The sequence below is a fragment of the Cydia fagiglandana genome, chromosome 1 (genome assembly GCF_963556715.1).
Source record: "Cydia fagiglandana chromosome 1, ilCydFagi1.1, whole genome shotgun sequence".
Taxonomy (NCBI): Eukaryota; Metazoa; Arthropoda; class Insecta; order Lepidoptera; family Tortricidae; genus Cydia; species Cydia fagiglandana.
This window is the reverse complement of record NC_085932.1, coordinates 24,885,207-24,910,896: the sequence shown is the minus strand read 5'-3', so window position 1 is coordinate 24,910,896 and position 25,690 is coordinate 24,885,207. Positions and strand designations below refer to the sequence as shown.

General features: G+C 38.9%; 2 protein-coding genes across 2 annotated transcripts in view; both read right to left on the bottom strand.

Moving 5' to 3' along the window:
- LOC134667768 (SWI/SNF complex subunit SMARCC2) overlaps nucleotides 1–572 on the bottom strand; it is a 29,006-nt gene extending 28,434 nt beyond the window's left edge. Inside the window, exon 1 of the mRNA XM_063525184.1 lies at nucleotides 307–572. Within this exon, the coding sequence (XP_063381254.1) occupies nucleotides 307–423 (117 nt within the window). The 5' untranslated portion in view covers nucleotides 424–572. The remainder of the gene's footprint in view (nucleotides 1–306) is intronic.
- Nucleotides 573–2,817: 2,245 nt separating this feature from the next.
- LOC134667432 (mitochondrial glutamate carrier 1-like) overlaps nucleotides 2,818–25,690 on the bottom strand; it is a 32,903-nt gene continuing 10,030 nt past the window's right edge. The window contains exons 3-8 of the mRNA XM_063524845.1: nucleotides 23,532–23,666; nucleotides 22,706–22,855; nucleotides 21,571–21,704; nucleotides 20,786–20,984; nucleotides 6,257–6,397; nucleotides 2,818–5,318 (exon numbers count right to left, since the gene is read on the bottom strand). Of these exons, the coding sequence (XP_063380915.1) occupies nucleotides 5,177–5,318; nucleotides 6,257–6,397; nucleotides 20,786–20,984; nucleotides 21,571–21,704; nucleotides 22,706–22,855; nucleotides 23,532–23,666 (901 nt within the window). The 3' untranslated portion in view covers nucleotides 2,818–5,176. The remainder of the gene's footprint in view (nucleotides 5,319–6,256; nucleotides 6,398–20,785; nucleotides 20,985–21,570; nucleotides 21,705–22,705; nucleotides 22,856–23,531; nucleotides 23,667–25,690) is intronic.

The window sequence follows — 25,690 nt, the reverse complement described above, 5'->3', positions numbered from 1 at the left end:
ATTTAATATCAAAGGGAACATGTTGAAACACATACACATGTTTAATCTTTGAACATGTAAACTACACACATCTACAGACACATCTCTGAAACAATGGATAATAATATATTTTTGCATTCATATGGTGGCCGATAGCTATATTAAATACACAAAATAAAGGTTTTCATAATATATTCAAAGATATTTGGTGTTTGTTTCTTTGCATAGAAGGGGTTAGCATTCAGCAACATTTAAAACCGAAATATTTTACAGGTTAATCTAAGTTATTTTAATAGTAAATAGTAAACTAGGCATGAAAGTGTGTACCTTTTTGCAATTTTTCTGCAACCAAACACGAATTTGATCGAATTGAGCTAGCGATTCCGGTGACTGGAAATATTCTACATTTGGCCCGCCGTCTTTCTTAGGGCCTATATTAGCCATTTTTAATGTTCTTACGAATGTCACAAAACACACTTTAATCACTATTATTCACTGTGCAATACCAAAAATTAAAGGCTGCAGCAAAATCTCACAAATATACAAAAATTAAGGCATCAAGAGATGCCAGACAATATTTTTACTCTGTGATAGCGTCGGTTTCTTTGACATTTGAGAGTCGGTGTTGCCATAAAAAAGTTTAGTAGTTTTAATACCGGTTTTGTACATCACTATCGTTACAGAGCCATCTGTTGATGAGTAGCAATTTTGCTTGCAGATTTAAAGAACTTATTATTTATTCATTTCGTCGAAAGATGTCGCTGTAATGAGATATGTACATAACCATACATAACAGTCATTACAAAAAAACACTATATCACTAAATTCAAATCTTCTGTAGGCTTGGAGGATATAACCAACGGAGACGCCATGTCTAAAATTTTCGGTACAAAATAGTCTGCCGTTTTTTGCGGGGGAGGGGCACATCAAATGTATAGGTACGACATGTCAGATAAACGTCAGTCCATACATATGCAAGTGATTATATGCTCTTTGTACATATGGTTGACATGAGGTTGACCATTGGCCGAGAGTAGGAGTTCAACTCTATTTTTACCCATTTTTTACATTCAAGGCCTTTTTCTACTGACAAATTGCATGTGACGGAATATAATTATACCAAATAAGATATCAATGTAATATCCTTCTAACATTAGGAGTTATATATATCTCTGATTATATTATTTATCATTTTTCTTAGGCTAGGGTTTTTATAATATGAATATAAAACTAAAATATAAAAACACTTACAAAACAATAAAAAATACATACACCGTGTTTTTATTGAATTCCGTTAACTTCGGGGTATGATAAAGAATGTTTAAGAGAACTAAATGGCATAGTTAATTTTCAAATAAAAAATTTTTTTTTGCTTTTTTTAAAACAAAAAAATAATTTTATAAAGTAATTAAATGTAGCATATAGCGTTGTTGTAACACGGGCATTTACATTTAACTCAACCAAACAATAAAATTGAAATCTGTGACATATCATTATCAATGTCATTCTGAACATCGATCGACCGAGATTGTACTTAAGTTTAGTAGCAAATGTATGAACTAATTCTAAACATTAATCAATATGTAAACCGGCCCTAAGGCAAGTGTACACGCTTGTAGAGGCCTTATAGGAAAAAAAAAAAATTATTGATTATCTCCGAAATGGAGTTAGTTAGAATATCGGTGTCTTTGAGAAAGTTACTTGATTTAAGCTCAGGAATGCACCCTTGAAATTAACGGAAATCAAAAAAAACACGGTGTATAAACACATTATAAAAAACCTAACCTAGGGTGCCGCCAGCAGCGGGGCAAGGCCCAAGCTACCGGTGGTCAGGGCTGCAGAGAGAGGAACCGACGTACTATCCGCGCCGTGTCCGTGTCATTATTATACACCGTCGCGGTTTATTGTAGACCGATGAAAGAGAAACAACCCCACCATAGATTGTTTTTACGTATTAAAGCGTTTTCGATTAAAGTTATACACCTAAGCCTCCTCGAGAATCACTCTTTTAAAGTTTTCCCATGTAGGTCAGGAAATGAATGCTCAAAAAACGTTGTAGAGGGAAATGCTAGGAACACAATTTTTGATTCCGTAACTTTGTTTGGACTAGTTAGGAGGTGAACATATCAAAAGTCCCCGGCTGTAGCCCCGGTGCTGGGGGGTAGAGGGGGAAAGGGACTTTTGATATGTTCACCTCCTAACTAGTCCAAACAAAGTTATGGAGTCAAAAATTGTTCCTAGCATTTCCCTCTAAACCTTCTTATTGCTTGGCCTAATGGTTTTCCCCTAGATTTGCGGATGCTACGTTGCGTGACAGTCGTTAACGTAGCGAACTAGCGTTGCTCAATACTATTTTTCGTTAACCCACTCACCTGCTCCGTGCCCGCGCCAGCAACTGGACGACCTAACACGTGTAAGATACTTGAAAAAAACCGGGCAAGTGCGAGTCGGACTCGCGCACGAAGGGTTCCGTACCATAATGCAAAAAAAAAAAGCAAAAAGAAAACGGTCACCCATCCAAGTACTGACTCCTCCCGACGTTGCTTAACTTTGGTCAAAAATCACGTTTGTTGTATGGGAGCCCCATTTAAATCTTTATTTTATTCTGGTTTTAGTATTTGTTGTTATAGCGGCAACAGAAATACATCATCTGTGAAAATTTCAACTGTCTAGCTATCACGGTTCGTGAGATACAGCCTGGTGACAGACGGACGGACGGACGGACGGACAGCGAAGTCTTAGTAATAGGGTCCCGTTTTACCCTTTGGGTACGGAACCCTAAAAATGTCACCACAGGCAGTTTACTTCACTGATTAGTTTTATAAATAAAACTTCGTGTTGTTAAAGTAATTTTTATTTTCAACATCTACCTATAGGCATAATATGCATCTAAAAGAAAGCACATCTAATTTCATATAAGTATGTTTCGGCTGTCATCTAGATGAGAAGTGGTCAGTTTTGAATTCAATAGCCAAAGTTACCAGCTGCCAAACTAAATTGGTCTATATAAAAATTATATAGTTCAGACACTGTTGTGCCGTAATCGATCCTGTTCTAAAGCAACAATTTAGGTATGGCAAACTGAAACGAATTCCATTTCGAATCATTATAGATCAGAGAATCCCAGAGGGAAGTCATGGAAGGAGATACCTAGTATAATTGACATGATTATGACACACATTAACTTTACCTTAAAATACCACAAACACATTTATAATGGTTTTAACAATGTTGGCAAGTTATTGTCTTTTTGATATCTTTACATAATAAGGATTAAATATTCGTAACACGGCTATTCAATAACGCAGACGTAAACGTGTAGGCATGCAAACAACATCAATTTTTACGACACCTAAAGTCACTTCAATAAACGGTGACGTTTTTGTATTGTGAACTTGTCTTCGTACTTGTAATATATAGTTGGGTAGTATGCCACCTTTCCAATTTCTTTGTCCAGTGTATATTTTGTCTCTCATTTTGCTTAATGAGAGAGTGAGACGAAATGATATTGGACAGATGGAATACCTAAAGATATAAATGCAGGGTGCTTCAATGCTGAACTACGTAGCTATGTAGGTTTCTAATTTTTATAAATGAATTTACCAAGTGTATTGCAATTTGATTACTATGCACAGCACGCAATTCACTACATATGCTCAAAATTCAACGAAGAATATTTTGTTTGGTGGCAAGACTTATGTCTAGATTATGTGCAATGTGTCAATAGATTTACGAAAAACTTGAAAATAGACATTGTTTACTTACTTTTTTTATCACACTCTCGTTTCAATAATGCGATGCTTGTCAATGTATATTGGCAGTGTGATAATATTATATGCTTGTCTTATCAGTAACAATCGAGATGAGAATCATATTCTACAGTAACTCACCACATGCATCATTCAATTGACATTGATAAAATTGGACACGTACTAAGTTAACTTCATGCTACCTAGTTCGATATTTTAAACACATGATATTATTGTCATCATCACTGATAAAACATACCAACATCTCTGGGCCCCTTACACCATCCCACTAACCTGGGGTTAAGCCTTAGAGGATATAACCAACGGAGACGCCATGTCTAAAATTTTCGGTACAAAATAGTCTGCCGTTTTTTGCGGGGGAGTGGCACATCAAATGTATAGGTACGTCATGTCAGATAAACGTCAGTCCATACATATGGTTGACATGTGGTTGACCATTGGCCGCCTATTTTCGACAGAGGGGAACGCCTGTTAATGGCGGCTCCATTGTTAATTACTCCGAGGGTTAAGCGGTTAAACCGTTTACCCAGTGTCAAATTGTACTGGTAACCATGGTAATTCTACATTTAACCGGTTAACCCCGGGTTAGTGGAATGGTGCAAGTAGGCCTAAACAGATACGAACGAGCGACTAAATTTAATAATGGACGACCAATGTCTTTAGGAGAACGTTCTGTTAGACAGAACCAAACACTATCATATCATTTTACTTCATAATATTTCTCATCCTTGGCTTAAAATATATATATGTATTATAATTATTATGTAACAGAAGCAGTATAAATTATAAAAAAATAATTAAAATAACAATACAACACAGCCAGGAACTTAGTGCTTTAAAGGAAGAACCCACGTTCATAGTTTCTTACTGTATCTGTGTCTTTTATACGGATTTGCAATTTTGCGTAACATGTTACCTATCTAAGAATTCAAGCGTAGTGTGTGAATCAAAAAAATATACATACATTTCATCGAATTTCATTATTCAGCGAGCCCTAACTTCAGTAGAGTGATAATAACATTACGGTAACAATAAATAAAGTAATATCACTTTTATTGCTTTTGACTAAAGTAACTTAAAGTACCTAAATTTAAAACAGTTGAACTATAAGCGTATCACGTTAAATGTAAACAATTGATTTTTAACAACAATAATAAGTGTATAAAAATTTCTGAACAATATTCGTTCTGCTTTCAATAAGAGAATTTTTCTATATCAATTTATTGTGACATGTGCTGTTAATTGAATATTGAAATACGTTCTATTATTTTGTATGATTTTAATACACCTTGGTAAGTGACGCCAGTGTCGACTGGCTCACAGGTTCAATGAAAGCCCATTTACTCCCCGAAGTCTGCAATTAAATTAGATTCCATCGATTCGCACAATATTTGGTAAACGATCAACAAGAAGTGATATCAGTTGGCTTATCTCGGGTAGCCAAGCAGAGACTCCGCGATGCCGATGTAGTAGATGGTCTGCGCGATGCCGAAGAGCGGCGCGATCACCATCATGCGGCAGGCGCCGCCCTTGAAGAACGCCGTGATGCCCTCGTTCCTCAGCGTCGTCCTGCGACCACGGCATTGTATAAAACACAGGCCAATAACATATCGAGTAATTTATTTATTTAAACTTTATTGCACAATAAATGAAGTGTACAAATGGTGGACTTAATGCCATAAGGCATTCTCTAAAAGTCAACCATGGTCTAAATAACCGAAAGATCTATAGTTCGTTATTTTAGCATTAGAAAGAACTCCACAGAAGCAAGCGTGTAGTTTTTATCAGGCTCTTTAATTGTTAATAATTATTGAATTATCTAATGTAGCATGGTCAATACATATAATTTACTTCAAATTATTACCGCTAAAAGTGCCGGTTTTGGAACCACAAGCTTACTTCTGCGAAGTTCTTTCTAATGCTAAAAGAAACGGACTATAGTTGGTGCAGGCTCAGAATACTGTTAAAATGAATAGTAATTACATAGTAGTTAGTAGTCTGTGTGTTTAGTAACGTAAGTTTTCATCGCCATTTGATGTTAGGTAGTTTATCTTTTAAGTAGTCTGTATAAAATTATTTTAGTTATCTTGTTTATCGACTAACTATAGCACCACTTTCGTGTAAAATGAGCGATCAAGATATTTCGGAGATGCCAACTCATATCTACGAGAGCAACGAGCTGTAATGCCGGTCATAACATTCGGTTCCTGAACACAACATAGAGAATATATTATATGTGTGTAGATAAAACAGTGTATGTAATTGTACATAATTAAAACACTCGTGTCCTATTATGAAACTTACTAAGCTCATTTCATAAGTCACTATTATACTACATACTTTTATTAATTAAGCTTACTTTTATCTCACAGTTTTTCATTAACATTTCTGCAGTACAAAGTTTACTTTATTCAATTGCGAGTGTGAATACCACTTTAACAATGGGGGTTAAGCAGGGTTGCCACACCCAGAGGGTTTGGCAGGGTCGCCACACCCAGGGCACTCACGTGATGCAGTCGACGATGCCGGTGTACTGGCGCTCGCCCGCGCCCTTGGTGAGCGTCTGCATGCGCGTCTTCACCACGTCGAGCGGGTTGACGCCTATCGCGGCCGACGAGCCCGCGATGCACCCCGAAATAAACGACCACCTGCAGCAACACAACACGGCTTATAGGAACAAGGATGATATAATGCACATTGTAGTAGCACAGAATAAATAATAGTACTGTCGTACAGAAAGGAAACTTCCAACAAAACCGAAGTTTGACAGCGGTTCAGGCAGCCGTGGCTCACTCCGCGATTTCGTCGCTTTGCCAGGGCTCGGAACCGGTATTGATATACCGGTTAATATCGTTCATAAACCGTTATATTATTTCGTTCATTAATAAACCGGTTAATTGATGGAACGCGAACTTTAAAATTTAGTTCTCTCTTCTAACCGGTTAGTTGAGAGAACGAAATGTTTTCGTTCTCGAGGAACGATATAATACCGGTTAATCTCAGCCGTCTACAATATTAATACATTACCCGGCTACCCGCTCTAAGTACTCGATCTCGATGTTGACTTGACGGTGCTGCTTGCTGACTGAATTGTTTATTTTTTATACTTTTTGGGCGTGTGAGTTTTGACTGTTGGTGTTGGTGGTGTTTTGTTACATTTAAAATGGTTTCACAAAGTTGTAAATATGTTCCGGACAGTCAACCATTTTTCAATGAAGAAGAGACCGATAATTTCGATTCTGACAACTGTAAGTAAAATAAATGAGTACACATTTTTTTTGATAATCCTAGAATATTAAATGTTGGTGGACGTCATTAAGCAAACAATGCTGACACGCTGGCGTGCAAATTATTTATTGTCTATAGATATTTATTTTGAATTTTGTTAATCCTTTTATATGACCAATTAGGATAGATTTATATTATAAATTCCAGATGTTCCATTGGAAAGAAAAATGGAAGATCATTTTGTGACCCAAAGACGGACATGTACCGTAAACAAACGAATTTTAAACATGGGGCCACTTTTAGGGGGTCAATGAGAAAATTTAAAAATAAAAAAGTTCAAACTAAATCGTGTTGATATCGACGCCCGAAAGCAAACACGTAGTAACCCACAAAAACCAAATTGTTCACCAGAGACGAAAAACTATTCGAGTTTTGAAAACAAAGTCATAACTACGTTGTTTATTATCATAGCTAACTCAAAATTGGATACAACATTCTAAATTTTTTTGAAAAATTAATTTAATTAATTTAGCCGCAAGTTGTTACGAGACCATATTTTGTGGATTACTACGTTTGATCTTTTTTACACAGTGCGCAAACTCGTAGTAAATGCCAGTACCAGTACAGTATGGGATAGCATTTCCTTAAAATTTGTATGGACAGAAAAAACGCAGTAATCCTCCTGAATATGACAAAAGATATCCGTAATAAAGTCGTAAACGTTGCGGTTTAGAAATTTTGGGTGAACAAAATGCTGTAACAGTATTTTTTTTCTTTTTGTAAGCAATTTAGAATGCATTAAATGTATTGCCAAAAATTTTACCACACCCTTAAAAATGACTTTGATGGCATCTTAAAGTAAATTGCACGACATTTCAAATGTATACTTATAGTCCGGGAGCCGGCTGCATGAAACAAACCTCATCAAAAAATAGAATATACCTACCCTGTAGAGGTACCTGACATTTAGTAGATTCCAACGCACTTGGTCGGCCTAGGCTTAACCTGGCAGATTTTGTACAAATGGCAAAAACGTTGGACAAAAATTCATCAAAAAAAACCTCATCGAAAAATAGAATGAAACTTGTATGGTAGGATACCTGACCTTGAGGACAGTAAAAAAAAAGTGGTCGGCCTCACCTTAGCCTGGCAGTTTTTGCAGTCCGACCAGATTTATTGGGTCACGTGAGAGCTACAATTTACCTCATCGAAAAATAGAATGAAACAAACGGATTATAATAGCTAAAATAAGCCTGTCGACGTATGTCTTGGTCGGCCTCACCTTAACCTGGCAGTTTTTGCAGTCCGACCAGATTTATAAAAAAATCATCAAAATTTTTTTATCGAAAAATCGTATGAAACTTGTATGGTACGATAGCTGCCTTTGAGAACAGTAAAAAAAAAAGTGGTCGGCCAAATCCTGTGTTGGCAGGTTCCTGTGTCCGACCAATTTTGTGGTACCACGTAAGAGCTACAATTTACCTCATCGAAAAATAGAATGAAACAAACGGATTATAATAGCTAAAATAAGCCTGTTGACGTATGTCTTGGTCGGCCTCACCTTAACCTGGCAGTTTTTGCAGTCCGACCAAATTTATAAAAAAAACATCAAAAAATTTTTATCGAAAAATCGTATGAAACTTGTATGGTACTGCCTTTGAGGACAGTAAAAAAAAAGTGGTCGGCCAAATCCTTTGTTGGCAGGTTCCTGTGTCCGACCAATTTTGTGGTACCACGTGAGAGCTACAATTTACCTCAACGAAAAATAGAATGAAACAAACGGATAATAATAGCTAAAATAAGCCTGTTGACGTAGGTCTTGGTCGGCCTCACCTTAACCTGGCAGTTTTTGCAGTCCGACCAAATTTATAAAAAAATCATCAAAATTTTTTTATCGAAAAATCGTATGAAACTTGTGTGGTACGATAGCTGCCTTTGAGGACAGTAAAAAAAAGTGGTCGGCCAAATCCTGTGTTGGCAGGTTCCTCTGTCCGACCAATTTTGTGGTACCACGTAAGAGCTACAATTTACCTCATCGAAAAATAGAATGAAACAAACGGATTATAATAGCTAAAATAAGCCTGTTGACGTATGTCTTGGTCGGCCTCACCTTAACCTGGCAGTTTTTGCAGTCCGACCAAATTTATAAAAAAAACATCAAAAAATTTTTATCGAAAAATCGTATGAAACTTGTATGGTAAGATAGCTGCCTTTGAGGACAGTAAAAAAAAAGTGGTCGGCCAAATCCTTTGTTGGCAGGTTCCTGTGTCCGACCAATTTTGTGGTACCACGTGAGAGCTACAATTTACCTCAACGAAAAATAGAATGAAACAAACGGATAATAATAGCTAAAATAAGCCTGTTGACGTAGGTCTTGGTCGGCCTCACCTTAACCTGGCAGTTTTTGCAGTCCGACCAAATTTACAAAAAAATCATCAAAATTTTTATATCGAAAAATCGTATGAAACTTGTATGGTACGATAGCTGCCTTTGAGGACAGTAAAAAAAAGTGGTCGGCCAAATCCTGTGTTGGCAGGTTCCTCTGTCCGACCAATTTTGTGGTACCACGTGAGAGCTACAATTTACCTCATCGAAAAATAGAATGACTCAAACGGATTATAATAGCTAAAATAAGCCTGTTGACGTATGTCTTGGTCGGCCTCACCTTAACCTGGCAGTTTTTGCAGTCCGACCAAATTTATGAAAAAATCATCAAATTTTTTTTATCGAAAAATCGTATGAAACTTGTATGGTACGATAGCTGCCTTTGAGGACAGTAAAAAAAATGGTCGGCCAAATCCTGTGTTTGCAGGTTCCTGTGTCCGACCAATTTTGTGGTACCACGTGAGAGCTACAATTTACCTCATCGAAAAATAGAATGAAACAAACGGATTATAATAGCTTAAATAAGCCTGTTGACGTATGTCTTGGTCGGCCTCACCTTAACCTGGCAGATTTTGCAGTCCGGCCAAATTTATAAAAAAATCATCAAAAAATTTTTATCGAAAAATCGTGTGAAACTTGTATGGTACGATAGCTGCCTTTGAGGACAGTAATAAAAAAGTGGTTGGCCAAATCCTGTGTTGGCAGGTTCCTGTGTCCGACCAATTTTGTGGTACCACGTGAGAGCTACAACCTACAATTTACCTCATCGAAAAATAGAATGAAACAAACGGATTATAATACCTAAAATAAACCTGTTGACGTATGGCTTGGTCGGCCTCACCGTAGCCTGGCAGTTTTTGCAGTCCGACCAAATTTGTGATACCACGTGACAGCTAGAATAGGACCACACATGCTGTATTCCATACGCATCATGACTTTGTGTACCTATCTGATGGGCGGGCGTATATGAAACGCCTTCTTGTACGTGCAGGTGATCCAGGTATACACCAAAGCTTAGTTTTCAATCGAACACTTGTAATATAAGAGGAAAAACTGCACGTGATCCTTCCAAAATTTAAATAAATGGTAAAATGTTCCTCCACGATGTTCTCAACGGGCATCTAGACTGCGTTGGATTGCTGTCACAGTTAGGGCTCCGCGCTCCCACGCGCCGAACTCGTCACACCACACTATTCCATATTCCCTGTCATCGTACCAATTATGGCCAAAATTCTATTCTATTAAATTCTGAGTAGAATCGCACGTACCTATAATAAATCGTTCCAAAACATTGACCCTTTCTTCTCCTCCAGACGTGTTTTCAAATCACAAATTGCAAAGCAACTTTCCTGGTAGTCACGCACTATCACACCCACTTACACACATACACACACACACACACACACACACACACACACACACACGAACACATAAATTCCAATAAATGCATACAAACTAATAGATTCGCTCGTTTATGTAGGTACTGTATGTATTTTTATTTTACTATTTTTTATTTATTGTTTACGCAAAATTAGAGCTATACCTACTATTTTAGGATTTTTTTTCCAGTTTACAGTTATTATTAATTTTTTCTCTTTTTCCTTGTACCTTAAAGACTTACAAATTAAGTTATATTTACGATTCTTGTACAGCACAAGTTACAAGTCTACCCACAGATGATTTTTTATTATGTATAAATTACAGGAAGTTCTGTTATTGGCTATGCTATAAGTTCTCATGGTTTTTGTATATTATTTAATGTAAACGCTGTTGAACTTCTCAATAAATATAAATAAATAAAAATACACAAGATAACCTCACATATATTAAGTGATTATCTTATTGTTATTTCTTCGACTCGCAAAGGCGTTATGTGTCCTTCAAACCATTTGATCTTATACATTTCATCTCTTAATGTCCAGCCACAATGTGTTGCATCAAATTTGATGCAAGTGGATTCTGCCGCACACTGCCACATTGAATTTATGAAAGCCGCCCGTAACAAGCCATACGTCAACAGGGTTATTTTAGCTATTATAATCCGTTTTGTTTCATTCTATTTTTCGATGAGGTAAATTGTAGCTCTCACGTGGTACCACAAAATTGGTCGGACACAGGAACCTGCAAACACAGGATTTGGCCGACCATTTTTTTTTACTGTCCTCAAAGGCAGCTATCGTACCATACAAGTTTCATACGATTTTTCGATAAAAAATTTTTGATGATTTTTTTATAAATCTGGTCGGACTGCAAAAACTGCCAGGTTAAGGTGAGGCCGACCAAAACATACGTCAACAGGCTTATTTAAGCTATTATAATCCGTTTGTTTCATTCTATTTTTCGATGAGGTAAATTGTAGCTCTCACGTGGTACCACAAAATTGGTCGGACACAGGAACCTGCAAAACACAGGATTTGGCCGACCATTTTTTTTTACTGTCCTCAAAGGCAGCTATCGTACCATACAAGTTTCATACGATTTTTCGATAAAAAAAATTTGATGATTTTTTCATAAATTTGGTCGGACTGCAAAAACTGCCAGGTTAAGGTGAGGCCGACCAAGACATACGTCAACAGGCTTATTTTAGCTATTATAATCCGTTTGTTTCATTCTATTTTTCGATGAGGTAAATTGTAGCTCTCACGTGGTACCACAAAATTGGTCGGACACAGGAACCTGCAAACACAGGATTTGGCCGACCATTTTTTTTACTGTCCTCAAAGGCAGCTATCGTACCATACAAGTTTCACACGATTTTTCGATAAAAATTTTTTGATGATTTTTTTATAAATTTGGCCGGACTGCAAAATCTGCCAGGTTAAGGTGAGGCCGACCAAGACATACGTCAACAGGCTTATTTAAGCTATTATAATCCGTTTGTTTCATTCTATTTTTCGATGAGGTAAATTGTAGCTCTCACGTGGTACAACAAAATTGGTCGGACACAGGAACCTGCAAACACAGGATTTGGCCGACCATTTTTTTTTTACTGTCCTCAAAGGCAGCTATCGTACCATACAAGTTTTATACGATTTATCGATAAAAAATTTTTGATGATTTTTTTATAAATCTGGTCGGACTGCAAAAACTGCCAGGTTAAGGTGAGGCCGACCAAGACATACGTCAACAGGCTTATTTAAGCTATTATAATCCGTTTGTTTCATTCTATTTTTCGATGAGGTAAATTGTAGCTCTCACATGGTACCACAAAATTGGTCGGACACAGGAACCTGCAAAACACAGGATTTGGCCGACCATTTTTTTTTTACTGTCCTCAAAGGCAGCTATCGTACCATACAAGTTTCATACGATTTTTCGATAAAAAAATTTTGATGATTTTTTCATAAATTTGGTCGTACTGCAAAAACTGCCAGGTTAAGAGCGCTCTTACAAGAAAAGTCGAAATAATGCAAAATTGATGATACTAGTCGACGAAATTCAGGACTTTGTGCTCATTATTAGAAACAATGAGTACTTGTTCCAGTAAAAGCGTCTTCTTATCTTTTTAAATATCGTTGTAAATATTAGAAAAAGGACTTATTAAATCAGTAATGAATTTTTTTCTGATGGTCGTTTCCGAAAAACCCCGTGAAGCACTGAACGGCAAGCTCTTATTTAGAAATGTTGAGAAGTTTACTCTGCTAAACCTGGCTATTTTGTATTACTAATACCCTGTACTTTCGGCATATCAAACGATATTTTTTCTACATACCTTTGAGAAAGAGAAAATCAAAGTAAAACGAACTCAATTTTCTCTCCGAAACAAGTGTCAATTTCTACGAAAATCTACTTAATATCGAAGTCATTTTCATACTCAAGCAATCTGCAACGTTTGCTTATACTGTTGGTATACATTAGTGTTTATGAAATTCTATTATAATTTTTTGGCAATTTTTTGAAAACTACTCTATATTACCGATGACGCGCGCTCGCCAGCTCAGTGCCGCGGCAGAGCTTGTACAGGCAGGACGTGTGTCGGTCGGCTCCGCACATTTTCAACGGCGACGACGAGGTTTTTTATCATTGTGTGCGGCGGGCGCCGTGTAAAACGCTATACTGTGTGCGTGTAAACCGCAACGAGAGACTTTGATCCTAGCACTGTTTTTATAGTATTATAATTTATAATGGTACAGTTTAATAAACTACCGGACAAGATTAAAAATATTTGAAACGACCTGACATTCTATATGTATTTATTTGACTCAAGATAGTACTCAGGGTCTGATGATGGAGCCGGAAGGTGGTCACCGGTACCAATCAACCATGCAACTAAACCACTTCGTGTTTGGGCACGTTTGATTCGGCTCAACAAGATCTTTGACTTAAGATAGTACTCAGGGTCTGATGATGAAGCCGGAACGTGGTCACCAGTACCAGTCAACCATGCAACTAAACCACTTCGTGTTTGGGCTCGTTTGATTCGTCTCAACAAGATCTTTGACACAAGATAGTACTCAGGGTCTGATGATGGAGCCGGAAGGTGGTCACCGGTACCAATCAACCATGCAACTAAACCACTTCGTGTTTAGGCTCGTTTTATTCGTCTTAACAAGATCTTTGACACAACATAGTTCTCAGGGTCTGATGATGGAGCCGGAAGGTGATCACCGGTACTAATCAACCATGCAACTAAACCATTTCGTGTTTGGGCTCGTTTGATTCGGCTCAACAAGATCTTTGACTTAAGATAGTACTCAGGGTCTGATGATGGAGCCGGAAGGTGGTCACCAGTACCAATCAACCATGCAACTAAACCACTTCGTGTTTAGGCTCGTTTTATTCGTCTCAACAAGATCTTTGACACAAGATAGTACTCAGGGTCTGATGATGGAGCCGGAAGGTGGTCACCGGTACCAATCAACCATGCAACTAAACCACTTCGTGTTTGGGCTCGTTTGATTCGTCTCAACAAGATCTTTGACACAAGATAGTACTCAGGGTCTGATGATGGAGCCGGAAGGTGGTCACCGGTACCAATCAACCATGCAACTAAACCACTTCGTGTTTGGGCTCGTTTAATTCGTCTCAACAAGATCTTTGACACAAGATAGTACTCAGGGTCTGATGATGGAGCCGGAAGGTGGTCACCGGTACCAATCAACCATGCAACTAAACCTCTTCGTGTTTAGGCTCGTTTTATTCGTCTCAACAAGATAGTACTCAGGGTCTAATGATGGAGCCGGAAGGTGGTCACCGGTACCAATCAACCGTGCAACGAAACCCCTTCGTGTTTAGGCTCGTTTTATTCGTCTCAACAAGATCTTTGACACAAGATAGTACTCAGGGTCTGATGATGGAGCCGGAAGGTGGTCACCGGTACCAATCAACCATGCAACTAAACCACTTCGTGTTTGGGCTCGTTTGATTAGTCTCAACAAGATCTTTGACACTGAAGATACACAAGGTTTGATTATGGAGCTGAAAGGTGGCCACGGGTACCAGTCTATCATGTAACAGTATCATGAGGACAGAAGACGATTGAGGATTGACCGATCAATTCGAATTAACGATTAGTAATCGTCAATCTTCAATCAGTAGATTTAGAATTAGTTTCGTCAATCGTCAATTCGAATTGATCGGTCAATTCTCAATCGTCAATTCGAATTGATTTTTTGCCAACACTGCTATCATGTAACTGAACCACTTCATGTTTGGGCTCGTTTGATTCGTCTCAACAAGACCTTGGACACAAGTTAGTACTTAGGGTCTGATGATGGAGCTGGACTGTGGCCACGGGTCCCAGTCTACCATGTAACTGAACCACTTCGTGTTTGGGCTCGTTTGATTCGTCGCAACAAGATCTTTGACACAAGATACTACTCAGGGTCTGATGATGGAGCTCGAAGGTGGCGATGGGTACCAGTCTATCACATAACTGAACCACTTCGTGTTTGGGCTTCGTGTTTGGTTTATCACCTAGTGTCAAAGATCTTGTTGAGACGAATCAAACGAGCCTAAACACGAAGTCGTTTATTTGCATGGTTGATTGGTACCTGTGACCACCTTCCAGCTCCATCATCAGACTCTGAGTATCACCTAGTGTCAAAGATCTTGTTGAGACTAATCAAACGAGCCTAAACATGAAGTGGTTTAGTTGCATGGTTGATTGGTACCGGTGACCACCTTCCGGCTCCATCATCAGACTCTGAGTATCACCTAGTGTCAAAGATCTTGTTGAGACTAGTCAAACGAGCCTAAACATGAAGTGGTTTAGTTGCATGGTTGATTGGTACCGGTGACCACCTTCCAGCTCCATCATCAGACTCTGAGTATCACCTAGTGTCAAAGATCTTGTTGAGACTAGTCAAACGAGCCTAAACATGAAGTGGTTTAGTTGCATGGTTGATTGGTACCGGTAGCCAACTTCCAGCTCCATCATCAGACTCTGAGTACTGTCTTGTGTCAAAGATCTTGTTGAGACGAATCAAACGAGCCCAAACACGAAATTGTTTAGTTACATGAGAGACTGGTACCCGTGGCCACCTTCCAGCTCCATCATCAGACCCTGTGTATCTTCAATGTTAAAGATCTTGTTGAGATGAATCAAACGAGCCCAAACACGAAGTGGTTTAGTTACATGATAGACTGGTACCCGTGGCCACCTTCCAGCTCCATCATCAGACCTTGTGTATCTTCAGTTTCTTGTAACTTGTTTCTTGTAAATAAGCGAGTACCTATAATTTCTTTCGAGTTATATACGTTCATAAGTACGAGTATGGGGCTATTCATAAATTACGTCGTTTCAAATGGGAGGAGGGGGGGAGGGGGGTCTGGACATCGGATGATGGTAGCATGACGTAGGAGGAAACAGAGTCATCCGAAGCATGATTGTTGGATGATTTGAGGGATGGGGGGTCAAAAATAGATGACGTCATTTATGAACAGCCCCTATGTACATTTGCACTGCATTTAGTATTTTCGTACTTACCAAATAACAGTTTTAGGACTTTATAAGTTAAGTCCAGTTAGTGTTGTTATGGTTGATTTCAATATGCTTCGCGAAGGATCAAGAATGTTTAATCCATCATTGTAGTGCGAGTGTGGTAGAAGGGATCGGAATACTGAGCTCGCACGGCCTGCCGCAGCGCGTAAAATACCTAAACTCGCTCAACCCCGAAATGTAATAGCACTCTTAAGGTGAGGCCGACCAAGACATACGTCAACAGGCTTATTTTAGCTATTATAATCCGTTTGTTTCATTCTATTTTTCGATGAGGTAAATTGTAGCTCTTACGTGGTACCACAAAATTGGTCGGACACAGGAACCTGCAAACACAGGATTTGGCCGACCATTTTTTTACTGTCCTCAAAGGCAGCTATCGTACCATACAAGTTTCACACGATTTTTCGATAAATTTTTTTTGATGATTTTTTTATAAATTTGGCCGGACTGCAAAATCTGCCAGGTTAAGGTGAGGCCGACCAAGACATACGTCAACAGGCTTATTTAAGCTATTATAATCCGTTCGTTTCATTCTATTTTTCGATGAGGTAAATTGTAGCTCTCACGTGGTACAACAAAATTGGTCGGACACAGGAACCTGCAAACACAGGATTTGGCCGACCATTTTTTTTTTACTGTCCTCAAAGGCAGCTATCGTACCATACAAGTTTCATACGATTTATCGATAAAAATTTTTTGATGATTTTTTTATAAATCTGGTCGGACTGCAAAAACTGCCAGGTTAAGGTGAGGCCGACCAAGACATACGTCAACAGGCTTATTTTAGCTATTATAATCCGTTTGTTTCATTCTATTTTTCGATGAGGTAAATTGTAGCTCTCACGTGACCCAATAAATCTGGTCGGACTGCAAAAACTGCCAGGCTAAGGTGAGGCCGACCACTTTTTTTTTACTGTCCTCAAGGTCAGGTATCCTACCATACAAGTTTCATTCTATTTTTCGATGAGGTTTTTTTTGATGAATTTTTGTCCAACGTTTTTGCAATTTGTACAAAATCTGCCAGGTTAAGCCTAGGCCGACCAAGTGCGTTGGAATCTATTAAATGTCAGGTACCTCTACAGGGTAGGTATATTCTATTTTTTGATGAGGTTTGTTTCATGCAGCCGGCTCCCGGACTATTATAAAATGTGAAGATGTTTTCGAGATTCATAAACGAACATAACACATCTATTATGATGATTTGAACTATTAAAATCAATATAAGCATTCTTAAGACCAAACAAAACACATAACTTTTGTTTAATTTTCAAGGACATAATTAAATCTTATAATAGTTATAATGTTATTGTAGAACCAACTAAAAAATAAGAAGTCCACTTTGGAAAAGACATAACGTAATGGAAGATCAAAATCTAACCAAAGTAGAACAACGACGTTTGATTAAAAAAAGTGGTTTCTACATCCTCTTAAATAAAAGTCCACTTTAGACAAAACAAACTTTCATCAGATACCATAAGACCAAATTTTATTTAAGTCCCATAAAAGCATAAAATCGATACACACACCGTAAATATTGCAATTTTACATGCTTACAATTGAAAAAAAAAATCCTTTCTTAAATAAAAATAATCACTTTATCCAAAATCCCCGTAATCTTTTACTTGATTACAAACACGTCGACTCACTTTCACCCCCCGAACCACACTGAGCGACGGCGCAAACGTTCAAGTAATGGCCGCGATAGCCGCGTTAAAACGAAATGGCACGTATTTAACCGGTCAACTAATTAATCGAAATTGGGTAGTTTAAAAAAATAGAAATGGGTACTAAAATTAATAGTTTGGCAACAAAAACGGAGCCTAAAAATATATCAATATGAGTTGTATTTTAATGCCGTTACAGCTTTTGATTATTTTTAGGCAGGTACCAAGTATTTATTTGGCAACCGAATTATTATATTGGAGACCATTTATGAAGCACATTTTAAAAAGAAAACGGCTATCTATTAATTCAAAAATAAAGTTCTTTTAAAATATTTTGTTTGGTCATTACACGGTCAACCTAACACGCTCCTCCTCGCTTTGCTCGTCGTCGCACCTATCTGTTGACTCTAGCAGAACACAGTGGTAACTATTGAAATTAGTAATTAAAAATTTAATGGTATAATGGCCATTAGCCGTTTCATGATTAGAAATTTCGACTATATGTATACTGACCATTACGTATTGGTAAAGTAATTTGAGGTGTTTTGTGTAAAAAGTGACCAATATCCATAAAATTTAACTGGTTTTGTGTTAAAATACTACCTAGCTGAAACGACATGCTCAGTTATGACTATAGTTGATTACTTAGGTGTGAATAACTAGATGACAACTAAATTTTATGATCGCTTTACAATATTAGTTGCCAATTTATTATTTTAGGCGCCAACCTAACACTTTAAGTTCCCTATAATTTTTTGGGTGGCTTGATTTTGCTGCCAGTTTTTTAAATAATATGATGCTTATATTTGAGGCTAATATATTTTATTTGGCGCTAAAATATTAATGCACAGCCACATTATATTATTATATGCCCAATGAAAATTCCTGTTTAATATTTCAGTTGCCCGGTTAATAATAAGCCAAACGAAATAAGGCGCAGAAGTTTAAACCTTACGCCCTACAACAGTGAAGTAATTATTATGTGGTTAGTTTTACTTGATCCTTCTAAACGTAGTAAAAGACATGTCTCTCATATTTTAATAGTGTGTGAATTTGTGTTAAACCACTACTCGACTAAACATTATTTCCCACCAAATAGCGTAACTGCAAGAAATTCACATTCATGAGCGGCAAACACGTAGTAACCTACACTTGCGTCAGACCAACGGAGGTTGTAAATGACAAAAGTATAAATTATATGGAATTAAAAATGCTGTAAATACAATGATTTAAATTATTGAGTGTTTTTGCTATTACTGCGTGTTTGCTGAGTACATTTCAAGAAAAACGAGAACTTTTTGTGTTCCTATTTTCCCCATTTTTCATCGTATTGGCTCGTCTCATCGTGGATTCGACCTATCGACGCAGAAAAAATCGGAGATTCCAAAAATGCAATAAAAATTTTTTTGACCTTCTGTGGGTTACTACGTGTTTGCTTTCGGGCGTCGATATGTATCAAATAAAAGAGCTCATTGTGAGAATCCAAATATATTTTTTTAATAATTTTAGGATAAACATTTTAGAAATGTGCAGTCAAGCATGAGTCGGACTTAATTACTTCGTTTTTGATCCGACCCTACGGGTTTTTCACTCACGTTTCACATAAAAATACATTGTTAAAAATTGTGTAATGTTACATTTCTAATGTACGAACGGAACCCTTGCAACGCGAGTCAGACTCGCACTTGGCCGGTTTTTTTTTAATTTTCAAGTAGATGGGCTAATTGATGGTGGCAAATACAAAACTGATTCGTTTTCTTGTATAAATAAATAATTGGTTGATTTTAATAAATAATAAAAATAATTAATAATACCTTCTTCTATGGTCATTCTAAAGCTGCTATAAAAAAATATTAAATTAAAATTATAAAATAAAACATCGAAAACTATTTATTAACAAACAGGAAAAAACATGTAACAAACATACACTAGTTAATTAATAAGTAGAAAAGTAATAAAAAAACAATAAACAAAAAAAAACATATTTCGGCGCACACAGCGTACTGCAGAACGCAAAATGATTCCTACGCAGCGATACGCTTCGCTTTTTCGAGGAAAGCACTGATATTCTGCCAGTTACAAATAATAATACTCATTTTATCTTGCTGCGACGTTTTCAATTTAACCGGTTTATTTCGTTCCTCAAGAACGAAACGAGAACGTAATTGGTGTAAACCGTTATTTCAAAAGAACAGTTCTTTAACCGGTAACCGCAAACGGAAACGAAATCCATTTCGTTCCCGGGCAAATGAACGAAACCGGTTTGAGCGTTGAGAACGGTTTCCGAGCCCTGCGCTTTGCTACAGGTAGCTAAAACTCCATCCGTTCGGCCCCAATTTTGGGGTTTGCCATAAGCCGCGCGTGGCGCTGTCGCCACCTAACGGCCATATCTGTGCTGATCGTGACAGACGCGTTTTGTTAGAGTGAGTCTTCTGTACCTAGTACTATTATTTATTCTATGCTGCCGTACAGAAAGGAAACTTCCAACAAAACCGAAGTTTGACAGCGGTTCAGGGTCGAATCATGATGTCCCTTTCTAATATATGGCACTATCCCTACGGGCTATTTAGGTTTGTCAAAATTCAAGCCATTGCCTTATCTGTGGTCGTGCACGCAAAGGGACGACAAGTTGTATCAATCCTAATAATTGCTCGGAGCAATGCTGAGCCGAGTGGAGCCGAGTTTGGCCGAAGTCAGGAGTTTCGCACCCCTGGTAACTTAGTAGTAATTTAGTATTTGAGAAAATCGCTGTGCCCTGACAGGGCATCACACCGAGCCCCTTGTACAGGAGACTGCGAGCTAGATAGTGTCAGTACCAGAAGGGCGGGCTGGTGGCGCCGGGCTCCTTGGGGCCCATGTCGTTGAGGATGGCGAACGTGGGGAAGTAGATGACGCTGAAGGACACGTCGCGGGCGGCGGTGGCGCCGAGCCCCTTGTACAGCCCCATGATGCCGCGCTCCGCCAGCAGCTTGTTGATCAGCTGCATCGCCGACTGACGCTCGAACTTCTTGCCCTCTGTACAATAACATATAATACATTAAGGCACAAGAGTCTAGCCAGCGAGCAGTGATATAGTCGAAAGGCGGCCATTTCAAATAAACCGCGCCGCGTGGTGCAGTGGTGCCACGCCGCTACGTGGACGTTGGTTTTCCGCCTTAGATGACTGAACCAAGACTCGCTACTATACTTGTTAGGTGTGATCCAGGTATTACCCACTGACCCAAGGGCCACGGAACGCACGCACCGCGCGTGCACACTCGACGCTAACCGTTAGTGTAAGGCCTGAGTGGACTGGACGCTCGAAGCGGAGCGTTCGGCGGGGCGTGCAGCGTGGCGTCGGGCTCACAAGTGATTTGAGCAACGTGCACTAAGGCCGCTCCTATACGTTTGCATTTGTTTAACATGCACGCCGCACCCACCGCCCCGCTGCACGCTCAACTCGAGCGTCCACTCAGGCCTTACACTTACACTTTCGTTTTAACCAATGTGATGAGCGTGCGTTTCATGGGTGACCCACACGAAGAGCGTGTAGCTCTTCCAGTCTAGCGCGATGCATTCTTACTATATGTGTCTCATTTTAAGTTGACCGGTAAGGGCTGACCTTTTTTCGCTTGCGCAGCCAGGCGGCCAGCGTCCTGCATCTGGATCTTCAGCAGCTCCATGGGCGTGGTGATGACGATCTGGCACGCGCCCGCCGCGCCGCCCGCGATCATCTGCCGGAAAATCGGCAGGTTCCTGCAATACAACACCATCGTAAATAACGGGTAATGACTAGTAGATATAAGGTGCAGGGCAATTTAGACTGCGGGGTAATTTAAACTAATCGAAATTTCTTCATTGTTTTACATTTTTTACTAGAGTGCCATTGCCATACATATCCAGATAGCGAACAAGACATGTTGTGTGTGTTGAGTGTGACTCTCGTTAATAATGTAACACATGAATGATATTTCGATTAGTTTAAATTACCCAGCAGTTTGAATGCCCGCTCTGCACCTTACCTCGATCGTTAACATAAGTATGAAAGAAAACAGAAAAAACACGAGTAAACGAAAAATATCTCGTTTATGCGATATAGTAATCAAAAAATCACAAGTAGTATGATTATAATTCGCTTATTAATACCCTGCAGATACCTTGTGAAATGCGAACCGAAATGAGCGCGGGCGCAAGAAAAGAAAATGTTAAAGTCCTTATTAGTATTAAATGTTTAAGCTTATTTTTTATAAGTATCTGTTCCAAAAAGCTGGTTTTATGCATAGAAATACATAACAGAGCAACATACAAAACAGGTTAAAACATTGCCCTTCAAACAATAGATACATATAGTACCTATTTTTGATGATTCCTTATTTAGCAGGAAGCCTTGAAAGAGTCGAAACGTTGCGCCCTCGATAATGAAATCCGTTAGTAGGTTCCAAACTAAAGGGGTAGCCAGTAGCCAGAGACACACGGTCGCCGACAAAGCTTTCGTGTAAAGTGAATTTCCTGGTTTTCAACAGTGTAGATGGCTGTTTTCCACCTTACGAGTATTTCGTCGGAAGCTTGGTCAGTCATAGTCTAGTAATAACTTAAGGGGCCCACTGATTAAAAGTCCGCCGGACGGTATCGGCCTGTCAGTTAGAACAAAATTTTGACAGTTCCGAACAACTGACAGGCCGATACCGTCCGGCGGACTGTTAATCAGTGGGCTCCTAAGGCATTTGCTGTGCGCTGTACTGTAGGAATAAAATTACCCATCAGGCAAAGTGAGGTAGTAGCGGAACATATCGTTGCAAGCCAGCTTGATGGCTTTCTCGGGCGTGACGAGAATGATGTTGACCGCCGAGCCGCGGTACATGCCGAAGTATCCCTCTTGGGCGTATGTCTTCTTAAAACAATCCAACCTGTAAACAATGCTGTGTTTAGGGAAAGTTTTATTGTTTCATTAAAGAGCCATAATTGGTGATAGCGAAATAAAACGCACGGTAACGCTTTATAAGCGCTTGTTGCGCGAGTACAGATCGGCACGAGTCCATATACTCTTTACGTCCGTCCAACTCTAGGTACGCGTTTGCCAAAGCCGCTTATCGAGTAAGACAGGTGGACAGAAACGTAACTGAACCAACTGTTACTTCGTGCGTCTTTTCAGATTACAAAAAGTAATCTGTGTTGTTATGCAAACTCATCTTCATGAGTGAAGTTTATAGAACTCCTACGTCAAATCTGATTGAACCTTGATAAATCTGGTTTATCTACCTATATTCTATAAAATCATTTATAAAATATCCCATTATACCGTATCTTTGAACCGAATTGGACACTATCTGGTTAGTGTTTAGACAGAACTAAGTTGAAATGATGCCTGAAATTTTGAGATGTAATAGGCTAGTGACATTTGAAAAGTATTCCCGATGACCTAGAATTGAGGTAAAGCGTTAAAACCGCGGCGCAATGACCTAATCTTTCGTCGCATATTTCGCGTGGCGCGCAAATGTTTTGTCCCCTTCCAATTTCCTGCCTTTACACCCCCTCTTAAAACCTAGTGTTGTGTTACATACGTATGCAGCGTATGCTACCGACATGTTTTTGTACTGTCTCTCGCCATTGGGGCCGATGACCTGGTTCTGCAGTCGCGTCTTCACCAAGTCGATGGGGAACACACACGACACGCCGATGATGCCCGCGATGCCGCCATTTATAATCTTTGGTAGTAGCCTGGAAACAAAGCACTCGTCAGTCAGCAATTAAAGGGAACAAACGGCTACTGAAGCAGCAACAATTAATTAACCATAGGGGTATTTTCACTTAACTGTGCACCTTTAACGGCCAGTTAGCAATCGTTACAAAACTGACGGTCAATGTCAAGTCCCATACATTTTGTCAGGAATGTAACGGTTAGACGCTAATGAAACACGTCTTAAGTTGCGCTTTAAAGTACAAGTTAAATTTTAATGAAAATGCCCATAGTCATGTCACACCAATAACATGTCTTCTATAGAATCCTCCAGAGATAGTTTACACTAGTTCAGAAAATGGTAATCGTTCCACTTCAAGTGTAGGAGGAGGTAACTATCGGCATCAAACGACGACCCTTTTTTAGTTTTGATCTATAATATAACCTACATATTTAATTTCAGTTATTGAAATTTCTGAAGATAAAAATAATATAATTAATTAAGTTATCATTAAAGGGATAGAAAACGTTTCATCATCTCAGGCTCGCCCATTATGTATGAACTTGTTAACACATACCTAGAATTTTAATGAGTTCTATTAAATACGCGTAGCGATGAAGCGTGACGGTCATTAAAAAGTCCCTGAGCTTGTCCCAGTCCCACATAGTGACTACGGCTTTTATTAATGTTATTGCTGCCATTGCCAAGCGAGTGTCTGGTCCCAACCTACTCTACGCTAGGCAATCGGGCTGCGTGCCAAGTAAAATAGCAAAACTGCTGAACATCAAGGAAAAATGCGAATACTTCATACTTGAGACTACATCAAATTTCAGTAAGCTGTGGGTAACATATACCTTTAAACGAGTATATTTATTTATTTATATATATGTCGGCGATATGGGAGTTTTCCGGGTCGAAAAATCGATCTAGCTATCGATCGGTCTTTTTTTTTTCTCTAGCCTACTTTGGTGTCCCACTGCTGGGCAAAGGCCTCCCCTCGTTTTCTCCACTCGACCCTCGATCGGTCTTATCTCTGAGAAAACGCGCATTTTGAGTTTGTATGTTTTCCGAGCAAAGCTCGGTCTCCCAGATATACTTGGTCAAGCAGATCTTGTCAGTAGAAAAAGGCGGCAAATTTGAAAAATGTAGGCGCGAAAGGTTATCGTCTCATAGAAAATTTGAATTTCGCGGCTTTTTCTACTGACAAGATTTGCTTGACCGTCTATATTTTTTATTAGATGCCTATTACAAAAAGAATTGGTATCACGCTCTGCAGCTAGCCCAATGTTTCGTCGGCCTGTTATGGTGTGGTGTGGTTTTTTTCACACGTGCCCTATATGTCGTTATCGCACTTATATAATTTTCAGATCGCTACATTTGTTTTATGCGCAACGACAATTGACATACATCGCTAAGCATGACTTACGATGGACTTTGCGTTGTCGCGTATGATAAAAACGCTATCAACATAACGAAGTCCAGAACCAGTTTGTTCTTCGTAGCCTTCGTAGGACAATGTTTTTCAGTGAAGTATGTACAGTCACCACACGGGATTGTTATGTCATTTAGGGTTCCTGCTAAATTGGAAAATCGATAGAGTAAGTATTGAACAACCAATTTAGCTAGGACCCTAAATGGCGCTACAATCGCGGAGCGTGATGATACTTAGTTTGCGGTTTCATAATAAAACATGAGATAATGTACCTAAATGTGCAGAGACAATAGTAGAAGAGCGGACCGCAAATTTTCTAACCGACTTGATACCACGATGAAATGCACAATGGTTTCCCATAAAAGTGATGCTAAGTCCGAATTCGATAGTCTGCCACGGCGGAACTTGCCGAAAGTACGAAAAAGAAGGCCACTTCCGGTGCCAAAAAAGGGGGTTGATTTAACCCATCTGATACCGAAATAATAGTTATGGCAGCAGTTAGAAATTTACATGTAGACACATAAAAGCGAAGTCTGCCAGTATTTTTTTTGCCGGAAGTGCTTGGCAGACGCTCTCAAAGGTGGCCACCGGGACCCCTAATTTAACCCATCTGATACCACCATGAAACCAAT